Genomic DNA, 20,937 nt, shown 5'->3' with positions numbered 1-20,937 from the left:
TGGTCTCCTTCCTGGTCTGTGGTAGACACTCTTCTGAGTTTGTGGAATCGGTGGCTGTCGTTTTACATGTCTTTGAGCTCTTTGGTTTAAACATTTTTGCCAGTTTTAGTTTCTCCACTTGAGTAGTCATAACATTTTTCTACCAGGTTCCACAAATATTTTATAAAATATTAACAATACCAGTGACATAAGATATAGCCATGTCACACATGTGTTGTTGGGAGATTAAGCGGTCAGCTCCTTTGTTGTCTAAAATGTAGATTAGTTGGGAAGTTGGTCTGGTTTACTTACATATTCATTAACTTAGTTGGCTATGTTCCATATTCTAAAAAACAATGCAGTTTTAGAAACTAGGAAAGTCTGAAATGTTACTCTGTTGGAGTTTGGAGAATAAGTGTTTTTTTCTTTCTTGTTTTTTTTTCTTTTTTTAGTTTTTGCCTGCTTATGCCCAAAGAATATTGGCTCTTATTCCTGATTACCCAGCTTCTTAATTCCTCTGGCCAATTTAATTATTAAAAAACAAACGAACCTGACCATACGGTGGTGCAGTGGATAGAGCATCGGACTGGGATGCCGAGGACCCAGGTTCGAGACCCCAAGGTCGCCAGCTTGAGCGCAGGCTTATCTGGTTTGAGCACAGGCTCACCAGCTTGCACCCAAGGTTGCTGGCTCGAGCAAGGGGTCACTGTCTGCTGAAGGCCCATGGTCAAGGCACGTGTGAGAAAGCAATCAATGAACAACTAAGGTGTCACAATGAAAAACTGATGATTGATGCTTCTCATCTCTCTCTGTTCCTGTCTGTCTGTCCCTATCTGTCCCTCTCTCTGACTCTCTCTCTGAGTCTTTCTCTGTCTCTGTAAAAAAACCCCACAAAAACAAAAGTAAACCAAGAGCTTACTATAGAGGTCAAAATCAGATCATTTAACATGAACCTCTCTATTACTTATTGAGAACTTAATATCTGTATTTTCTTTTCATTGGTGCATAACAAGTTACAACACCCTTAACAGCTGAAAACAGTACCTGTTTATTAACTCATCGTTGTGTAGGTCAGAAGTTAGGGCTGCACAGCGTGGCTGGATAGTCACTGGTTGAAATCAATCTGATGGCAGTTTTCAGTTAGGGGTCAGAGCCCTCTTCCAGGATCACCTGTCATTGGCAGAAAAAAATTCATTGCATTAAACTCCTTGCTATCCTTAGCTGTTGTCTGGAGACCTTTCTCATTCCTAGAGGAACCTTGCTATGTGGGAAGGCTAGCTGGAGCACATCTCTGACTTCTGTGACCAGCTGGAGAAAACCCTCGACTTTGAAAAGGCTCATGAGGGAGCGAAATTCCCTACGCTCGAACTTCTCAGTGCGGGCGGGGCGCCTCACCTGGAGTGAGAGGCAGCTGGCCTGATACCCTGGTCGGTGAGCGCGGATAGTGGGCGAGAGATTCCCCAGGGAGTGGGCGCCCGTGTTACCAGACAGAGGGGCAGAGTCTGAGGCCTTTGTGTGGGCCGAAACCGGAGTCTCGGGGTCACCCCTGCACCCTGAAGAGCGGCGTGAGAAAGCAAGATTCCTTACACTTGAACTTCTTCAGGCAGATGGGGCACCTCACCCAGCCATACAAGCTGACAGACCCGTGAAGGATTAGCTTAACCCACAGTCTGCTCACCTCCCAACTGACCTATGCGACCCTAACTGACAAGATGTCTCTTAGGTCAGCGATCTAAGACAAGAGGGGAGATATTTTTTGGTACCTCTTGTTATGCTATGCACATAGGGGTGGGGGCAACCTCTGATTGGCAGAGCTTACATAATCAGGGCTATATGTTAAAAAGAGGGATTTGGCAGCTTGTAAGTTGTCCTGCTTTGCAAACAGTGACTAGGGCATCTTCTACCCAGCCAAAACAGGTTATAAAGTGCCAAAAGCCTGGGGAAAGTGGTCCCACAGAGTGCTAAGGCATTCGGGACACACCTAGAGGCGCATAAAAAGGCACCTTGAAAACAATTGGCTCCCAGCCCCGCCTGATTATGCTAGTGGCCCTGATTGATTGAGCCTTACCCAGAGCCCTGCACTGAGTGGGAATAGAGTGGGGATTTGCCAGCTCTTTGAGCCTCTTACTCTCCAGGCAGAGGAAGCAGCAACCCCATAGCTGGATCATCAGGCTGAAAATTCAGGAAGGAAAGACTAGGAGAGAGGCTCCAGGAAAACGGACTCTCTCAATGTTGGAGCCTGCAAACACTAATGAGCCTCGACTGCCAACGAGACTGAAGCCCAGTATATGACATCGCCATAGAGACTTATCAACTGCAAACCTCTACCTAAGTGTGCCACAGGGACAGAACCCGGGGTACAGAGTCACCGACCAGGAGAGGAAGAGAAAAAAAAAAGCAAGAAGATAACCTCTCAAAATCAAGAATAATCCACAGACTTTATAACCTATCCCATTTTATTATATTTGTTCATTTGTTTCTCTTCTTTTTCTTGATTATTTTCTTCCTCTTCCAATTTGGTCATTTAATTCTCTGCTAGTCTTACTCTCTCCTCTCCTTGAACTACGCTACCCATAAGTGTTACATCTCCCATTATCTTTCCTTTCTTCTTCCTTTCTCTCTATGAGGGTTGCACTCCAAAACCCTTAACTCTCTCTCTCTCTCCTTTTGTTCTTTTTTCTTTTTTTTTCTTCTTTTTGTGTTTTCCCCTTTCTTTTTTTTTTCTCCCTCTATATTAGTTTCTTCTTTTCTCCTTAACTTTTCCTCTCATTCAATCCTCAATCATGAACAAATTATTTTATTTGGGACTCAAATTTTTCTTTCTGGTGCTTTGGGTTTTTTTACTTTGCTTTTTTAAACTCACTAGCAGTGCTCCGAACCCTGGCTCTCCATTTTATCTAGTTTTTGCTCCACTAAATACAATAGTAATTTTTAAAATTTTTTCTCTTTTTCCTGTTTCCCTCTTATTCCTCTCATTATATCTCTTAGTCAACCATCACCTAAAAGAAAATCATTTTATTCTTGACCCAAATTTTTTCCTTTTTTGCATTTTGTGGGTCCATACCCCCTATTTTTGCCCCTTTATCACTTCTCCCCAACTCAGGCCCTCCATTATAGGTAGTTTTTGTTCTATTTAGCAGAATATAATTCACAAGATTTTCTTAAGAAGGAGTGGAGAGGATAAAGCAGCAGAATATACATTCTTTTCAAGTGCTCATGGTACATTCTCTAAGATAGACCACATGTTAGGGCACAAAAGTGCTCTCAACAAATTTAAGAAGACTGAAATCTTATCAAGCACTTTCTCTGATCACAACGGCATGAAACTAGAAATGAATCACAACAGAAAAGCTCAAAAATTCTCAAACACATGGAAACTAAATAGCAGGTTGTTAAATAATGAATGGATTAAGAATGAGATCAAAGAAGAAATAAAAAAAATTCCTAGAAACGAATGACAATGAGCATACAACAACTCAAAATTTATGGGACACAGCGAAATCAGTGCTGAGAGGGAAGTTCATAGCACTACAGGCACACTTTCAGAAGCTAGAAAAAGCTCAAATAAACAACTTAACCCTGCATCTAAAAGAATTAGAAAAAGAACAGCAAGTAAAGCCCAAATGTAGTAGAAGGAAGGAAATAATAAAGATCAAAGCAGAAATAAATGACATAGAGGCTAAAGAAACAATACAGAAGATCAATGAAACTAGGAGCTGATTCTTTGAAAAGATAAACAAGATTGATGAACCTTTAACTAGACTCACCAAGAAAAAGAGAGAGAGGACTCAAATAAATAAAATTAGAAATGAGAGAGGAGAAATAACAACTGACACAACAGAGATACAAAATATTGTAAGAAAATACTATGAAGAACTGTATGCCAAAAAACTAGACAACCTGGATGAAATGGACAAATTCCTTGAAACATACAATCTTCCAAAAATCAATCTGGAAGAATCAGAAAACCTAAACGGACCGATTACAACAAAGGAGATCGAAACAGTTATCAAAAAACTCCCAACAAAGAAAAGTCCAGGGCCCAATGGCTTCACAACGGAATTCTACCAAATATTCAAAGAAGAAATAACTCCTATCCTTCTCAAACTATTTCAAAAAATTCAAGAGGAAGGAAGACTTCCAAGCTCCTTTTATGAGGCGAGCATAATTCTGATTCCAAAACCAGGCAAAGACAACACAAAGAAAGAAAATTATAGGCCAATATCTCTGATGAATGTAGATACTAAAATCTTCAACAAAATATTAGCAAACTGGATCCAACAATATATGGAAAAAATCATACACCATGATCAAGTGAGATTTATTCTGGGGAGGCAAGGATGGTACAATATTCCTAAATCAATCAATGTGATTCATCACATAAACAAAAAGAAGGAGAAAAACCATATGATAATTTCAATAGATGCAGAAAAAGCATTTGATAAATCCAGCACCCATTCATGATCAAAACTCTCAGCAAAGTGGGAATACAGGGAACATACCTCAACATGATAAAAGCCATCTATGACAAACCCACAGCCAACATCATGCTCAATGGGCAAAAATTAAAAGCAATACCCTTAAGATCAGGAACAAGGCAGGGGTGCCCCCTTTCACCACTCTTATTCAACATAGTTCTGGAAGTCCTAGCCACAGCTATCAGACAAGAAGAAGAAATAAAAGGAATTCAAGTGGGAAAAGAAGAAGTAAAACTATCATTATTTGCAGATGATATGATATTGTATATAGAAAACCCTAAAGTCTCAGTCAAAAAGCTACTGGACCTGATAAATGAATTCAGCAAAGTGGCAGGATATAAAATCAATACTCAGAAATCAGAGGCATTTTTATATACCAACAATGAACAGTCAGAAAGAGAAATTAAGGAAACAATCCCCTTCACAATTACAACCAAAAAAATAAAGTACCTAGGAATAAACTTAACCAAGGAGACTAAAGACTTGTACTTGGAAAATTACAAAGCATTGATAAAAGAAATCAAGGAAGATACAAACAAGTGGAAGCATATACCATGCTCATGGTTAGGAAGAATAAACATCATTAAAATGTCTGTATTACCCAAAGCAATCTATAAATTCAATGCAATACCAATTAAAATACCAATGACATACTTCAAAGATATAGAACACATATTCCAAAAATTTATATGGAACCAAAAGAGAACATGAATAGCCTCAGCAATCTTAAAAAAGAAGAATAAAGTGGGAGGTATCACACTTCCTGATATCAAGTAATACTACACGGCCATTGTACTCAAAACAGCCTGGTACTGGCATAAGAACAGGCATATAGATCAATGGAACAGAACAGAGAACCCAGAAATAAACCCACAGTTCTATGGACAACTGATATTTGACAAAGGAGGCAAGGAAATACAATGGAGTACAGACAGCCTCTTTAACAAATGGTGTTGGGAAAATTGGACAGCTACCTGCAAAAAAATGAAACTAGATCACCAGCTTACACCACTCACAAAAATAAACTCAAAACGGATAAAAGACTTAAATGTAGGCTGTGAAACCATAAGCATCTTAGAAGAAAACATAGGCAGTAAGCTCTCTGACATCTCTCGGAGCAATATATTTGATGATTTATCTCCATGGGGAAGTGAAATAAAAGACAGGATAAACAAATGGGACTATATCAAACTAAAAAGCTTTTGCACAGCTAAAGACAACAAGAACAGAATAAAAAGACAAACTACACAATAGGAGAACATATTTGACAATACGTCTGATAAGGGGTTAATAACCAAAATTTATAAAGAACTCGTAAATCTCAACACCAGGAAGACGAACAATCCAATCCAAAAATGGGCAAAAGAGATGAATAGACACTTCTCCAAAGAGGACATACAGATGGCCAACAGGCATATGAAAAAATGCTCAACATCACTAATCATTAGAGAAATGCAAATTAAAACCACAATGAGATATCACCTCACACCAGTCAGAATGGCGCTTATCAACAAAACAACACAGAATAAGTGCTGGCGAGGATGTTGAGAAAAGGGAACCCTCATGCACTGCTGGTGGGAATGCAGACTGGTGCAGCCTCTGTGGAAAACAGTATGGAGATTCCTCAAAAAACTGAAAATCGAACTGCCTTTTGACCCAGCTATCCCACTTTTAGGAATATACCCCAAGGACACCATAGAACGGCTCGAAAAGGAGAAATGCACCCCCATGTTTGTGGCAGCATTGTTCACAATAGCGAAGATCTGGAAACAACCCAAGTGTCCGTCAGAGGACGAGTGGATTAAAAAGCTTTGGTACATATGTACTATGGAGTACTACTCAGCCATAAGAAATGATGACATCGGATCATTTACAATAACATGGATGGACCTTGATAACATTATACCAAGTGAAATAAGTAAATCAGAAAAAAAACTAAGAACTATATGAATCCATACATAGAAGGGACATAAAAATGAGACTCAGAGACATGAACAAGAATGTGATGGCAACAGGGGTGGGAGGTGGGGGGAGGGGGAGGGGGTAAAGAAGGAGAGAGGGGTTGGGGGAGGGGAGGGGCACAAAGGAAACCAGATAGAAGGTGATAGAGGACAATTTAACTTTGGGGGAGGGGTATACAGCAAAATCAAATGTCAAAATAATCTAGAGATATTTTCTCTCAACATATGTACCCTGATTTATCAATGTCACTGCATTAAATTTAATAAATAAATTAAAAAAAATAATTGAAATCTAAAAAAAAAAGGAGTGGAGAGGAGAGGAAAAAAGAGGGGGGATAATTTTTTTTACATTTTTAATTTTTTTAAATTTTTATTCTTTATTAATTCTCATTAATACTATCAACAGAATCACCCTCAGATGCCATTAAGGAAAAGGAAACTGAATATCATGGATACAAAAGACAGAGAGGTAGCAGAGATAGATGAGGAAAAATCTATGCAGAAAAAGTCTAATATATTGGAAACCTTGGAGCTAAATGACAGAGAATTTAAAATAGAAATCCTAAAAATACTCAGAGATATACAAGAAAACACAGAAAGGCAATTTAGGGAGCTCAGAACACAACTCAATGAATACAAAGAATATATTACCAAAGAAATTGAAACTATAAAAACAAATCAAACAGAGATGAAAAACTCAATTCACGAGCTGAAAAACAAGGTAACAACCTTAGCTAATAGAACAGGCCAGATAGAAGGTAGGATTAGTGAAATAGAAGACAAGCAATTTGAGGCACAACAGAGAGAAGAAAAAAGAGACTCAAAAAATTTAAAAAACGGGAAAACACTACAGGAATTGTCTGACTCCATCAGAAAGAATAACATAAGAATAATAGGTATATCAGAGGGAGAAGAGAGAGAAAATGGAATGGAGAACATATTCAAACAAATAATAGATGAGAACTTCCCAAGCCTGTGGAAAGAACTAAAGCCTCAAATTCAAGAAGCAAACAAAACTCCAAGTTTTCTTAACCCCAACAAACCTACTCAAAGGCACATCATGAAATTGGCCCAAACCAACAACAAAGAAAAAATTCTCAAGGCAGGGAGGGAAAAGAAGAATTCAATATATAATGGAAGATCCATTAGATTATCATCAGTTTTCTCAAGAGAAACTCTACAAGCTAGAAGAGAGTGGACCCCAATATTTCAAGTCCTGAAAGAGGAACTTTCAGCCAAGAATACTGTACCCATCAAAGCTATCCTTCAAATACAAAGGAGAAATAAAAACATTCACAGATACAGAAAAGATGAGGGAATTTATCATCAGAAAACCCCCACTCCAGGAATTACTAAAGGGAGTTTTCCAAGCAGATACAAAGAACAAAACAAAACAAAAGCACAAGTAAAAGCTTCACCAAGAACACAATAAAACCAAATTTAAACTGTGACGACAACAAAAAAAAGGGGGGGGGGGGAGAGGACGGAGATTAACAGTAGCAAAGGATGATGGAGTGCAAAAGTACTCACAAGAGAGTGCACTACAATGAACAGGGTAGGAACCCTTTTCATTACTTAATGGTAACCACCCTTGAAAAGACCACCACAGAAGCACATGAGTTAAAAAAGATAGCAACAGAGGAAAGATGTATGGAATACAACCAAACAAAAACAAAGGATAGAAAATCAAAAGAGAAGAATCAAACAAGACACAAAACTAACAGAAAGCAATTTATAAAATGGCAATAGGAAACCTACAAGTGGCAATAATTACACTGAATGTAAGCGGATTAAACTCACCAATAAAAAGGCACAGAGTAGCAGAATGGATTAAAAAAGAAAATCCAACTGTATTCTGCCTACAAGAAACTCATCTAAGCAACAAGAATAAAAACAAATTCAAAGTGAAAGGCTGGAAAACAATACTCCAAGCAAATAACATCCAAAAGCAGGCGTAGCAATACTCATATATAATAATGCTGAGTACAGGACAGCAAAAGTACTCAGAGACAAAAATGTTCATTTCATAATGGTTAAGGGGACACTGAATCAAGAAGACATAACAATCCTTAATATATATGCACCAAACCAAGGAGCACCAAAATATATAATACAGCTACTTATTGACCTTGAAACAAAAACTGACAAAAATACAATCATACTTGGAGACCTCAATATACCGCTGATGACTCTAGATCGGTCATCCAAACAGAGAATCAATAAAGATATATTGGCCTTAAACAAAACACTAGACCACCTGGATATGATAGATATCTACAGGACATTTCATCCCAAAGTGAGAGAGTATACATTTTTCTCCAGTATACATGGATCATTCTCAAAAACTGACCATATGTTGGGCCACAAAAATAACATCAGCAAATTCAGAAAAATTGAAATTGTACCAAGCATATTTTCTGATCATAAAGGCTTGAAACTAGAATTCAACTGCAAAAACGAGGAAAAAACCTCCACAAATATGTGGAAACTAAACAACATACTTTTAAAAAATGAATGGGTCAAAGAAAAAATAAGCACAGAGATCAAAAGATATATACAGACAAATGAAAATGACAGTAGGACATATCAGAATCTAGGGGATGCAGCAAAAGCAGTGATAAGAGGGAAGTTCATATCACTTCAGGCCTAAATGAACAAACAAGAGAGAGCCCAAGTGAACCACTTAACTTCACACGTTAAGGAACTGGAAAAAGAAGAACAAAGACAACCCAAAATCAACCTAAGAAAGGAAATAATAAAAATCAGAGCAGAAATAAGTGAAATAGAGAACAGAAAAACTATAGAAAAAATTAATAAAACAAGGAGCTGGTTCTTTGAAAAGATCAACAAAATTGACAAACCCTTGACAAGACTTACCAAGGAAAAAAGAGAAAGGACTCATATAAACAAAATCCAAAATGAAAGAGGAAAAATCACCACGGATATCATAGATATACAACAAATTATTGTAGAATACTATGAAAAACTTTATGCCACTAAATTCAACAACCTAGAAGAAATGGATAAATTCCTAGAACAATACAACCTTCCTAGACTGAGTGAAGAAGAAGCAGAAAGCCTAAACAGACCAATTAGTAGGGAAGAAATAGAAAAAACTATTAAAAACCTCCCCCAAAATAAAAGTCCAGGCCCAGACGGTTATACTAGTGAACTCTATCAAACATTCAAAGAAGACTTGGTTCCCATTTTACTCAAAGTCTCCCCAAAAATGGAAGAAGAAGCAATACTTCCAAACACATTTTATGAGGCCAAAATAACCCTCATACCAAAACCGGGCAAGGACAGCACAAAAAAAGAAAATTACAGATCAATATCTCTAATGAATACAGATGCTAAAATACTAAACAAAATACTAGCAAATCAAATACAACAACATATTAAAAAAATAATACATCATGATCAAGTGGGATTCATCCCAGAATCTTATGGATGGTTCAACATACGTAAAACAGTTAACATAATACACCATATCAACAAAACAAACACCAAAAACCACATGATCTTATCAATAGATGCAGAAAAGGCATTCAATAAAATACAACACAATTTTATGTTTAAGATTCTCAACAAAATGGGTATTAGAAGGAAAATATCTCAACATGATAAAGGCCATATATGATAAACCATCAGCTAACATCATATTAAATGGCATAGAACTGAAGACTTTCCCCTTTAAATCAGGAACAAGACAGTGTTGTCCACTCTCTCCACTCTTATTTAATGTGATGCTAGAGGTTTTAGCCATAGAAATCAGACAAGACAAAGAAATAAAAGTCATCCATATCGGAAAAGAAGAAGTAAAGGTATCACTTTTTGCAGATGATATGATCCTAAACATCGAAAAGCCCAAAGAATCTACAAAAAGACTATTAGAAACAATAAGCCAATATAGTAAGGTCGCAGGATACAAAATTAACATACAAAAGTCCATAGCCTTTCTATATGGCAACAATGAAACACTTGAGAATGAACTCAAAAAAATAATCCCCTTCACGATTGTAACAACAAAAATAAAATACCTAAGAATAAACATAACAAATAATGTAAAGGACCTATATAATGAAAACTACAAAGCATTGTTAACGGAAATCGAAAAAAATACAATGAGATGGAAGAATATTCTTTGTTCTTGGATAGGAAGAATAAATATAATCAAGATGGCCATATTACCCAAAGCAATATACAAATTTAATGCAATTCCCATCAAAATTCCAATGACATTTTTTAAAGAAATGGAACAAAAAATCATCAGATATATATGGAACTGTAAAAAACCCCGAATAGCCAAAGCAATCCTAAAGAAAAAGAATGAAGCTGGGGGCATTACAATACCTGACTTCAAACTATATTATAGAGCCACGACAATCAAAACAGCATGGTATTGGCAGAAAAATGGACACTCAGACCAATGGAACAGAATAGAAAGTCCAGAAATAAAACCACATATATATAGTCAAAATTTTTTTGATAAAGGGGCCAACAACACACAATGGAGAAAAGAAAGCCTCTTCAACAAATGGTGCTGGGAAAACTGGAAAGCCACATGTAAAAGAATGAAACTCGACTATAGTTTGTCCCATTGTACTAAAATTAATTCAAAATGGATCAAAGACCTAAATATAAGACCTGAAAGAAAAAGTACATAGAGGAAGACATAGGTTCTAAACTCACGGACCTTGGTTTTAAAGAGCATTTTACGAATTTGACTCCAAAGGCAAGGGAAGTGAAGGCAAAAGTAAATGAATGGGACTACATCAGACTAAGAAGATTTTGCTCAGCGAGAGAAACTGACAACAAAATAAACAGACAGCCAACTAAATGGGAAATGATATTTTCAAACAGCAGCTCAGATAAGGGCCTAATATCCAAAATATACAAAGAACTCATAAAACTCAATAACAAACAAACAATCCAATAAAAAAATGGGAAGAGGACATGAACAGACACTTCTCCCAGGAAGAAATACAAATGGCCAACAGATATATGAAAAGATGCTCATCTTCTTTAGTTATTAGAGAAATGCAAATCAAAACTGCAATGAGATACCACCTCACACCTGTTAGATTAGCTATTATCAACAAGACAGGTAATAGCAAATGTTGGAGAGGCTGTGGAGAAAAAGGAACCCTCATTCATTGTTGGTGGGATTGTAAAGTAGTACAGCCATTATGGAAGAAAGTATGGTGGTTCCTCAAAAAAGTGAAAATAGAACTACCTTATGACCCAGCAATCCCTCTACTGGGTATATACCCCCAAAACTCAGAAACATTGATACGTAAAGACACATGCAGCCCCATGTTCACTGCAGCATTGTTCACAGTGGCCAAGACATGGAAACAACCAAAAAGCCCTTCAATAGAAGACTGGATAAAGAAGATGTGGCACATATACACTATGGAATACTACTCAGCCATAAGAAATGATGACATCGGAACATTTACAACAAAATGGTGGGATCTTGATAACATTATACAGAGTGAAATAAGTAAATCAGAAAAAACCAAGAACTGCATTATTCCATACGTATGTGGGACATAAAAACTATACTAAGAGACATTGACAAGAGTGTCATGATTATGGGGGGGGGCAGGGGGAGGGGGAGGGGGAGGGGAAGTGGCTCAAAGAAAACTAGCTAGGTGATGGAGGACAATCTGACTTTGGGTTATGGGTATGCAATATAATTGATTGACAAGATAACCTGGCCATTTTTTCTTTGAACATATGTACCCTGATTTATTGATGTCACCCTAGTAAAATAAAAAAAAAAAAAGGCTCATGTAGTTTGGTCAGGCCCACCCAATATAGCTACCCTTTTGCCATATAACATAATTATGAAAGTGTTGCGACATTCCCAGGGTTTGCCCACCCTCAGAAGAACAGGTAATTAATTATACATGGGTGAGGATCATTGAGAATTATTTTAGAATTCTTCCTACCATAGCATACACTTCACATTTAGGTCTGATTTACACAAAGTTTATATATTCTCTTTTTATTAGAGGGGAATGCATAATTATGACTTTTTCCTTCCTTGCTTTGTGGCTGTACCCAAGCCTTTCTAGATAAGCTATTTTGAGAGAAAGTATAAATTGATTGATCCTACTCTTAAGTAGAGATGCAGATTGTATGTTTCTCAAGCTAACAGTTACCACAAAGAGAAAGAAAATGAGGAGGAGGGAGGAAGAGAGTGAGTTTTAGATTAGGAGGTGGACATAGGAAAGAAAGAAAAGAAATCTTAAATTTATGCAAAAGTCCCTAGATTACTACCTGAAGCAATTAAATTGAAACTCCTTTTTGTTTTGGTTAAACATTAATTGCATGAATGATTTTCTTAAATTGTGTCAATTGCCATTTAGGCTGATAACAAATGAAAGGACTTTTTCCCCTGCCAGATGTGAAGTTTACTTGTCCTTATCCCTGCTTGGAAGAATTAGCAGCTGGAAGGAAATCTGGTTGCCTTGGCAATTTAGAGCAGATAATGGATGCATGTTGTTAGGGTTTTAGTTTTTTCTTCCTTTTCCAATAGAGCAAATTGTACATTAAAAAAATATGAAGTAGATAATCTTGATAAGGTCATCTTAGTAATATATTTAAAGAAAAATATTTTGTGGCTTTTTTTAAACTACATTTTTATGATAGCCTTATTTGGGGTAATGATTTGGTTGTGTTTTATGTAGGGTAAAACAAATACAGGTGTGAAAAATACAACTAATTGTAATTTTGCTTTCTAAATTTTTTATTCCAGTCTGGTGTATTTCTTGTTACATAAGACCATGTTCTCAGTTAGTGCCTTGTGTAAACTTTGGTCAATTAGATAGCCTCTCCATCTGCTTTTTAGAGAACTAAATGTTATAAAACATAACTTTTCATTGTGAATGTGGTTGGGGCTGTTTAAAAGAGACCATGCATATAGATTGTTTAAATCTAAATGTAGATATTTCTATTTTTTTTCTTGGAAGCATATACTTTATAAAGGTATAAAGTGGACACTAAAATACATTATGTAGTTTTATTGGCTTTTGTTTTTTTTAAACAGCTTTTTGAGGTATAATCTATATACCATACAACTTAAATGTTTAAACAGTACAATTATTTTAGTATGTTCATAATGTTGTGTAACCATCACCATATTAGAACATTTTTATCTCTTATATTAACAGCAAATCCCCATTTATCTCTTTTACCCTATCCAGTTAGCCCTAAGCAAGCACTAATTTAATGTTTCTATAAATTTGCCTATTCTGAACATTTTGATATAAGTGGAATCATATGACATATGCTCTTTTGTGACTGGCATTTTTTTGCTTAGCATAATGTTTTCAAGGTTCATCCATGTCATGGCATGGATCAGTGCTTCATTTCTTTTTATTGCTGAATAATATTACACTGTAAGGATATACCACATTTTATTTATGAGTTGATGCACATTTGGGTTCTTTCTGCCTTATGTCTATTATGAATAATGCTGCCACGAATTTTTTTGAGAGAGAGAGATGAAGGGAGAGAAGGGGAGAAGCATCAACTCATTGCCTCACTTAAGCTGTGCATTGATTGTTTCTCATGTGTGCCTTGACTGGGGTTCGGACCAGCAACGTTGGGCTGAAGCTGAGTCAGTAACCCCTTACTCAGGCTGGTGACCTTTGGGCTCAAGCCTGCAACTTTGGGATCATGTTGACAATCCAACGTTCAAGCTGGTGATCTCGGTTTTTGAACAGAAAATCTCAGTGTTCCATGTTGTCACTCTATCCACTGCTCCACATCAGTCAGGCATGAATTATACACTGCTCACAAAAATTAGGGGATATTTTATCACTTCATATTTATTTTGAAATATCCCCCTAATTTTTGTGAGCAATATATTTGCACAAGTGGATTTTTGGTCAGGCAAAAGTGGGCTTACAGTTGTTTGTATGGTGAAAAGATATTACTTAAAAGATAAATCATAAGTAAGGATATGAAATAATAATAAAGCCAATAATACAAATAAATAATGCAATAATTAAAAGATAATACAAGAATAAACTGTACTTGCACACTCCCAACTGTAAACCCACTTTTGTTCACCCTGTATGTTTTCACTTTTGCGTATATACCTAGAAGTGGAACTGGGTTATATGGTAACTGTAAATTCAAACTTTTTAGAAACTAGCAGATTTGGCCCTGGCCGATTGGCTCAGTGGTAGAGCGTCGGCCTGGCGTGCAGGAGTCCCGAGTTCGATTCCCAGCCAGGGCACACAGGAGAAGCGCCCATCTGCTTCTCCACCCCTCCCCCTCTCCTTCCTCTCTGTCTCTCTCTTCCCCTTCTGCAGCCGAGGCTCCATTGGAGCAAAAGATGGCCCGGACGCTGAGGATGGCTCTGTGGCCTCTGCCTCAGGTGCTAGAATGGCTCTGGATGCAACAGAGTGATGCCTCAGAGGGGCAGAACATGGAAGGAAGGAAGGAAGGAAGGGAGGAAGGGAGGGAGGGAGGAAGGAAGGGAGGGAGGAGGGAGGAAGGGAGGGAGGGAGGGAGGGAGGGAGGGAGGAAACTAGCCATATTGCAGTTTTGCTGTAGCATGTGAGATTCCAATCTCTCATCCTTGGTAGTAATGTCTCATGGTTTTGATTTACACTTCCCAGATGACTAATAATGTTGAACATCTTTTCATGCGCTTACTGATCATTTGTATATCTTCTTTGGGGAAATGTCTGCTTTAGTCTTTTCCTATTTTTAAAAATGATTTGTATTTTTATTGTTTAATTGTAAGAGCTCTTTTTATATTCTAGATATAATCCCTTATCAGTTGTATTATTTGCAGGTATTTTCTTCCATTCTGTGGATTTTCTTTACTTTCTTGATGATGTTTTTTGAAGCACAAAAGTTCTTAATTTTGATCAAAGCTAGTTTATCTTTTTTTTATTGCTTGTGTTTTTAGTATATCTAGCAAACATTTTTTAACCTAAAATAATGAAGATTTACTTGCATTTTTTTCCTGCAGGTTTTATAGTTTTTGTTTCCTCATTTAGGTCTTTAATTAACTTTAAATTAATATTTATGTATGTGTGAGGTAGGGTTACAACTTTTTTTTTTTTTGCATACTGATACCATTTGTCCCCATACCATTTGTTGAAAAGACCAGTCTTTCATAATTTCATTGTGTACCCTTGTCAAAAAAATATGTATGGGTCTTCCTCCACGGCTTTTTAAAAATGCTTCTAGTAATTCTTACATGAGCTAACTTCTTGATGTTTTTCATGAAGATTGATTAATATAAATATATTTCATGTGTATGTACTTGGTAAGGTAACCTGTTACCTTCATTTTTAAAAACAAGTAAGATTTAATCAGGCTTTGAAGTACTGTAGAAGCTACCAGAAACCACTTTGAGGAAGCCATCCGTAAAGGTGGTGTGGCATTGTTCTCTCTTGGCTCCATCTCCCCTAAAACAGATTTACCTGTGTTGCTCCTCTGTGGTGGGCAGTACCAAGGATGGATGAGATGAAAAAGAGTCAATGATTGCGATTATAACATTTGACCAGTTATATTGTACTTTACTATGATGAATTCAGTGATTTGAGAGTTGGTGATAACTAAAGTGCAGCAGGTTACTAGGAGAAGCCTTGGAAGAAATAATAATCATTAGGGTGGCCAAGAATTTGATATTTGAGGCCAGGCTTCTTGTTTGGTATTGGTGAATCTGAAGGATCTAGACCAGTGGTGGGATTCAGCCAGTTTGCACCGGTTCAGCAGAACTGATACCTGATTTTTTATTGAGTTTGGGGAACCGGCTGTAAAATAGCACTTGTAATCAGGGTTCTCTCTAATGTGGGTGCCTGGGCAGCCGCCCAATGTAGAAATCACAAATTTACATTTCTTACTCTTTTTTAATGTTCATCTGCGCAACAGCGTATTCTAAGCGCCCAGAGTAATGTTCATTCCGTTCTTAGATGAAAAAAATTGCGAGGACACCAATCAAGAATCAATATGGAAATACCTTAAATAACAGTTTTATTGTTTTTTGTCAGGTATTAATATTTTTTCATTAATATTTTAAAACTCTTATAATCTTGTTTTGTGTATTTCTTTTATTATTTAAGTATTAAATCTGTAAAATAATAAACTACCTTTCAGTAGATTGGTTTTTTATGCTTAACATGGTCATTAGGGCAAAGAACTGTTTGTTAAATTAATTGATTCCCACCACTGGTCTAGAGTAGTGCTATCCACTAGAAATATAGTGTGAGCCTCCAAAGTGTTCTGGTAGCTACATTAACAAAAGTAAAAAGAATCCTGTGAATCACAATTTAATCATATATTTCATTATATCAGAAACATTATTTTAACATGTAATAAATATAAAATTAAATATTTTACATTTTTGTACTTAATCTTGGATATTAGTACATACTTGACACTTAAAGTATATATGAGTTATGTTTTGATATGATAACCAATGGAAATACTGCATCAACATTACTCAACTTCTTTATACTTCAAAATAGTTCGACTCATCCCTTTAACTCAGTGGTCCCCAACCTTTTTTGGGCCACGGACCGGTTTAATGTCAGAAAATATTTTCACGAACCAGCCTTTAGGGTGGGACGGATAAATGTATCATGTGACCGAGACAAGCGTCAAGAGTGAGTCTTAGATGGATGTAACAGAGGGAATCTGGTCATTTTAAAAAAATAAAATATTGTTCAGACTTAAATATAAATAAAACAGAAATAATGGTAAGTTATTTATTCTTTCTCTGCGGACCGGTACCAAATGGCCCACGGACCAGTACTGGTCCGCGGCCTGGGGGTTGGGGACCACTGCTTTAACTTATACATATGGCTTTGGGAGAGGGGCCTTTTTCCTGCCTGTTAAATGAGGCTTTCAACTGATAGGATGAAAAGTGCCTGTTCACTGAGACCAGAGGGTCTGAGAATTTTATAACGTGACATGGGCAACTCACTAAGTGAATAAAGAATAATTTTAGAGAGACACATTATGAAAGAGAAAAATGAGCTGTGAAAATTATAGTCTCAGTCTCTTCTCCCTTTTCAAGGGTAAAATCTACTCCTTTGAGGTAAAGCTATAGTATATAGAAGATACTAGTAGTTCAGTGCTTCTCAAATGGGCATGATTTTGCCCCAGGGAATTGGTCAGTGTCGGGGCACATTTTTGATGGTCACAACTGGGGGGTTGGGGTGTGTGTGTTACTGACTATAGTAGCTAGAGGTCAGGGGTGCTGATAGCATCTGACAGTAAACAAAATAGTTCTGCAGCAATGAATTATCTGACCCAAATGTTGGATGTTACTGTGCACTTTGTGCCCCACACAGGTAGAACAAGATTCTCCAGTTCCCCTTTCATTGCTAGTTACATTGTTACATGGTTTCTACTGGGAGTAGAACGGTTTTCTTTTAAATTTAGTCTCATCTTTCCATATAAAATTTATAAGGAAGAAATAGCCAACTTTTAAAGTATTTCTGATGGAGCTGATTTGTCAGGTGGATTCTTCCCACATTCCTGAAGAGTGTGTGTCTCCGTGGTCTTCCCTCTGGGGCAGTGGGGCAGCTGCTGCCTGTCCGCCTGCCTTCCTCGGTCCAGGCCTCTGTTTTGCCAGGGACCATTCTACTTTCTGTTAAGGGTGTCTTGAAACAAAACAGCATCTGTGAGGCTGCTAGAAAGATGATTGCACTTGCACAAGGTCTGCTGCAATTTCTTGATGTGCTGGCAGTGATGGGAGTGTTGGTTTTGATTTTTTCCTTTTATTTCTCCGTCAGAAAGAATGGTTATCACCACCATGTTCCTAATGTCTTCTGCTACCCAGGGGAGCTATAACTTTGAGGCTTCCTAAATTCTAGCAAGTAGAAATCAATACAAGTCATTTTGGGCTTATAAACATTCTTTTGTAAGTATTTAGTCATGGTTGCCAGTGTTTGTAAGGTTACTAGTGGGTGTGATCCCCACCCCTTCTTCATGGCTGCTAGTGTTGCTTGTGGCACTTTTAGTTTTTGGTGGTAAACCACTTAAGTGAGCTGTACCTAACTAGGCTAAAGACAATGTAATAAGGGCTGTTTGGGGACTCTTAGATTGGTAAGAACTTAGAGGTAAACCTTACAAAGGGGCAGTTGTCAAGGCAGCTCCTCTGTTCTTGCTTCTTACTACCAGCTAGGTACAGTATATACTTGCACCTATGACAGCTGACCTTCTCAAGGTCCCAGGACTCGCGAGTGAGCTTCTGCTCTGGGCCCTCAGCTGTGGACTACAGTGAGGAGAGAAAGCATTTGGAACCAGTCTTCCATTGTGCAGGGGCTAGCATGTCTCCAAAGATGAAAGGGACCATGAATACTGGATGGTTGTCCACCACATCAGTGCCCAGGGACTCCCTCTATTCCCTAGACTAGAGACCCCTGCTCTCCCTGCAGAGACCACCTCTGTGTGCACATCAGCCTACTCCCCTCCCCCCACACAGCTGTGCCAGTTCAAGGAGAGCAGTAGTGGTCTGATTGTTAGGGCAGCTTGCAGCTTAAAGGAAGGATATGATTCTGGCATCCAAATTGAGACTTTAGGTTCATGTTTTCCCATTGCGACATGGTTAAAAATAGCAGTTAAATTTTATAGTAAGTAAAAGCTTGATTTTACAGAATTTCATTATGAATGCCTTACTTAAAAACAAATGTATTTAATATGTCCTTGAGCTATTCTAGATAGCTAAAAAGGTTTACAGCTATAACCTCTTTTTTTGTATTATAGCTTTTCCAATTCTTTGTAAAAGAGTATAATAAATGTCATTTGGTTTTTTTGCGACAAGTAGAAATGACCATTGTGAACCATGCTTTAATATATGGACTGTATTTGTGTTTTCCTGATAAATGGATGTTTTCTTTAATTTCCAGTTTTGGACAGTGTTTTGATTGATAACTGAATTTTTTGGTGAAAATAACCATATATTAGCAGCTCTAATCTCTGTGAGGTGTGTTTGTATATCATGGAGTGGGATACTCTTTTATTTTACTTACAATTTATAATATTGTCAGACCTTAAACAGTATTGAACCTCTGATGAAAATGTGCCTGCAAAAATAATCCTTGGCTAATTTTTGACTCCTGGCCTGCATGTTGAACATTGAATTCAGTTAAAATGGATGAAGTGACAGTAATCAACATTTCTTCTTAGCATATGACAAGTTCTACTCTGTTTCTATATCAAGAAACTCTCAAGTGTGTTCATAATGCAAGATTTACTTCTAAGCAATTAAGAATTTTCCTTCTGCTGTTTCAGGCCGGAGCCTCAGCAGAAACCTCCCTTAGTTCCTCCGCCACCACCTCCACCACCGCCACCACCTCTGCCAGACCCCACCCCCCCAGAACCAGAGGAGGAGATCCTGGGTTCAGATGATGAAGAGCAAGAGGACCCCGCAGACTACTGCAAAGGTCTGTGCTCGTCTTCCCCACTGAGCTGCGCCGTAATTTGTTTGGGGAAGTAATTTGTTTGGGGAATGAGAAGGGGGAGCTAATGATGCAGATTGCTGGGTCTTTATTAACTTACCGGTAGCCTCTTGGTTTCATTATCATTTTAAATTCTTAGCTGTTTAAATATAGAATGATACCAGAAAATGTAGGTGATATCAGAAGGAAAATTATAAGACAAAATATGCATAATATGTACATAGGTACTCTGGTACTTTCAAGAGGATTTATGGTGTATCTTTTTTATCCCCATTGATTTGAGAGGGAGAAAGGCATCAACTCATTGTTCTACTTAGTTCCATTTGGTTGTGCACTCACTGATTTCTCTGTGCCCTGGCCAGGGATGGAACCAGTGACCGCGGAACATTGGGACAGTGCTCTATCCCCCCAACCAGAGCTTTCAAGAGGATTTAAATGTGCTGATAGAATTAAAGATAGTATAGGCCCTGGCCAGTTGGCTCCGTGGATAGAGAGTCAGCCCAGCATACGGTCGGCCCAGGTTTGATCCCCATTCAGGGCACACATGAGAAGCAACCATCTGCTTCTCTTTGTCTCCCACTTCTCTCTCTCTTCCCCTCCCACAGCCAGTGGCTCATTTGGGCCAAGCATCAGCCTCAGGCACTGAGGATAGCTTGGTTGATTTTTTTTTTTTTTAGTAAATTTTTATTTATTTATTTTTTACAGAGACAGAGAATGAGTCAGAGAGAGGGATAGACAGGGACAGACAGACAGGAACGGTGAGAGATGAGAAGCATCAATCATTAGTTTTTCATTGCGCATTGCAACACCTTAGTTGTTCATTGATTGTTTTCTCATATGTGCCTTGACCACGGGCCTTCAGCAGACCGAGCAACCCCTTGCTGGAGCCAGCGACCTTGGGTTCAAGCTGGTGAGTTTTTCCTCAAACCAGATGAGCCCGCACTTAAGCTGGTGACCTCGGGGTCTTGAACCCGGGTCTTCTGCATCCCAGTCCGACGCTCTATCCACTGCGCCACCTCCTGATCAGGCAACTTGGTTGATTTTAGCATGAGCCCCTAATGGGGGTTGCCAGATGGA

The 20,937-nt window shown here is 37.8% G+C and overlaps 1 protein-coding gene across 8 annotated transcripts in view; it reads left to right on the top strand.

Moving 5' to 3' along the window:
- Positions 1 to 20,937, top strand: part of SRPK2 (SRSF protein kinase 2) — a 300,854-nt gene that overhangs the window by 180,311 nt on the left and 99,606 nt on the right. For all 8 annotated transcript variants that reach the window (XM_066354334.1, XM_066354340.1, XM_066354337.1 and 5 more), the window contains one exon: positions 19,694 to 19,845. In XM_066354334.1, coding sequence (XP_066210431.1) covers positions 19,694 to 19,845 — 152 coding nt within the window. The remainder of the gene's footprint in view (positions 1 to 19,693; positions 19,846 to 20,937) is intronic.

Source organism: Saccopteryx leptura, chromosome 12 (genome assembly GCF_036850995.1).
Source record: "Saccopteryx leptura isolate mSacLep1 chromosome 12, mSacLep1_pri_phased_curated, whole genome shotgun sequence".
Taxonomy (NCBI): Eukaryota; Metazoa; Chordata; class Mammalia; order Chiroptera; family Emballonuridae; genus Saccopteryx; species Saccopteryx leptura.
The sequence above is the reverse complement of the archived record's forward strand: the minus strand, read 5'-3'. Positions and strand labels throughout refer to the sequence as shown.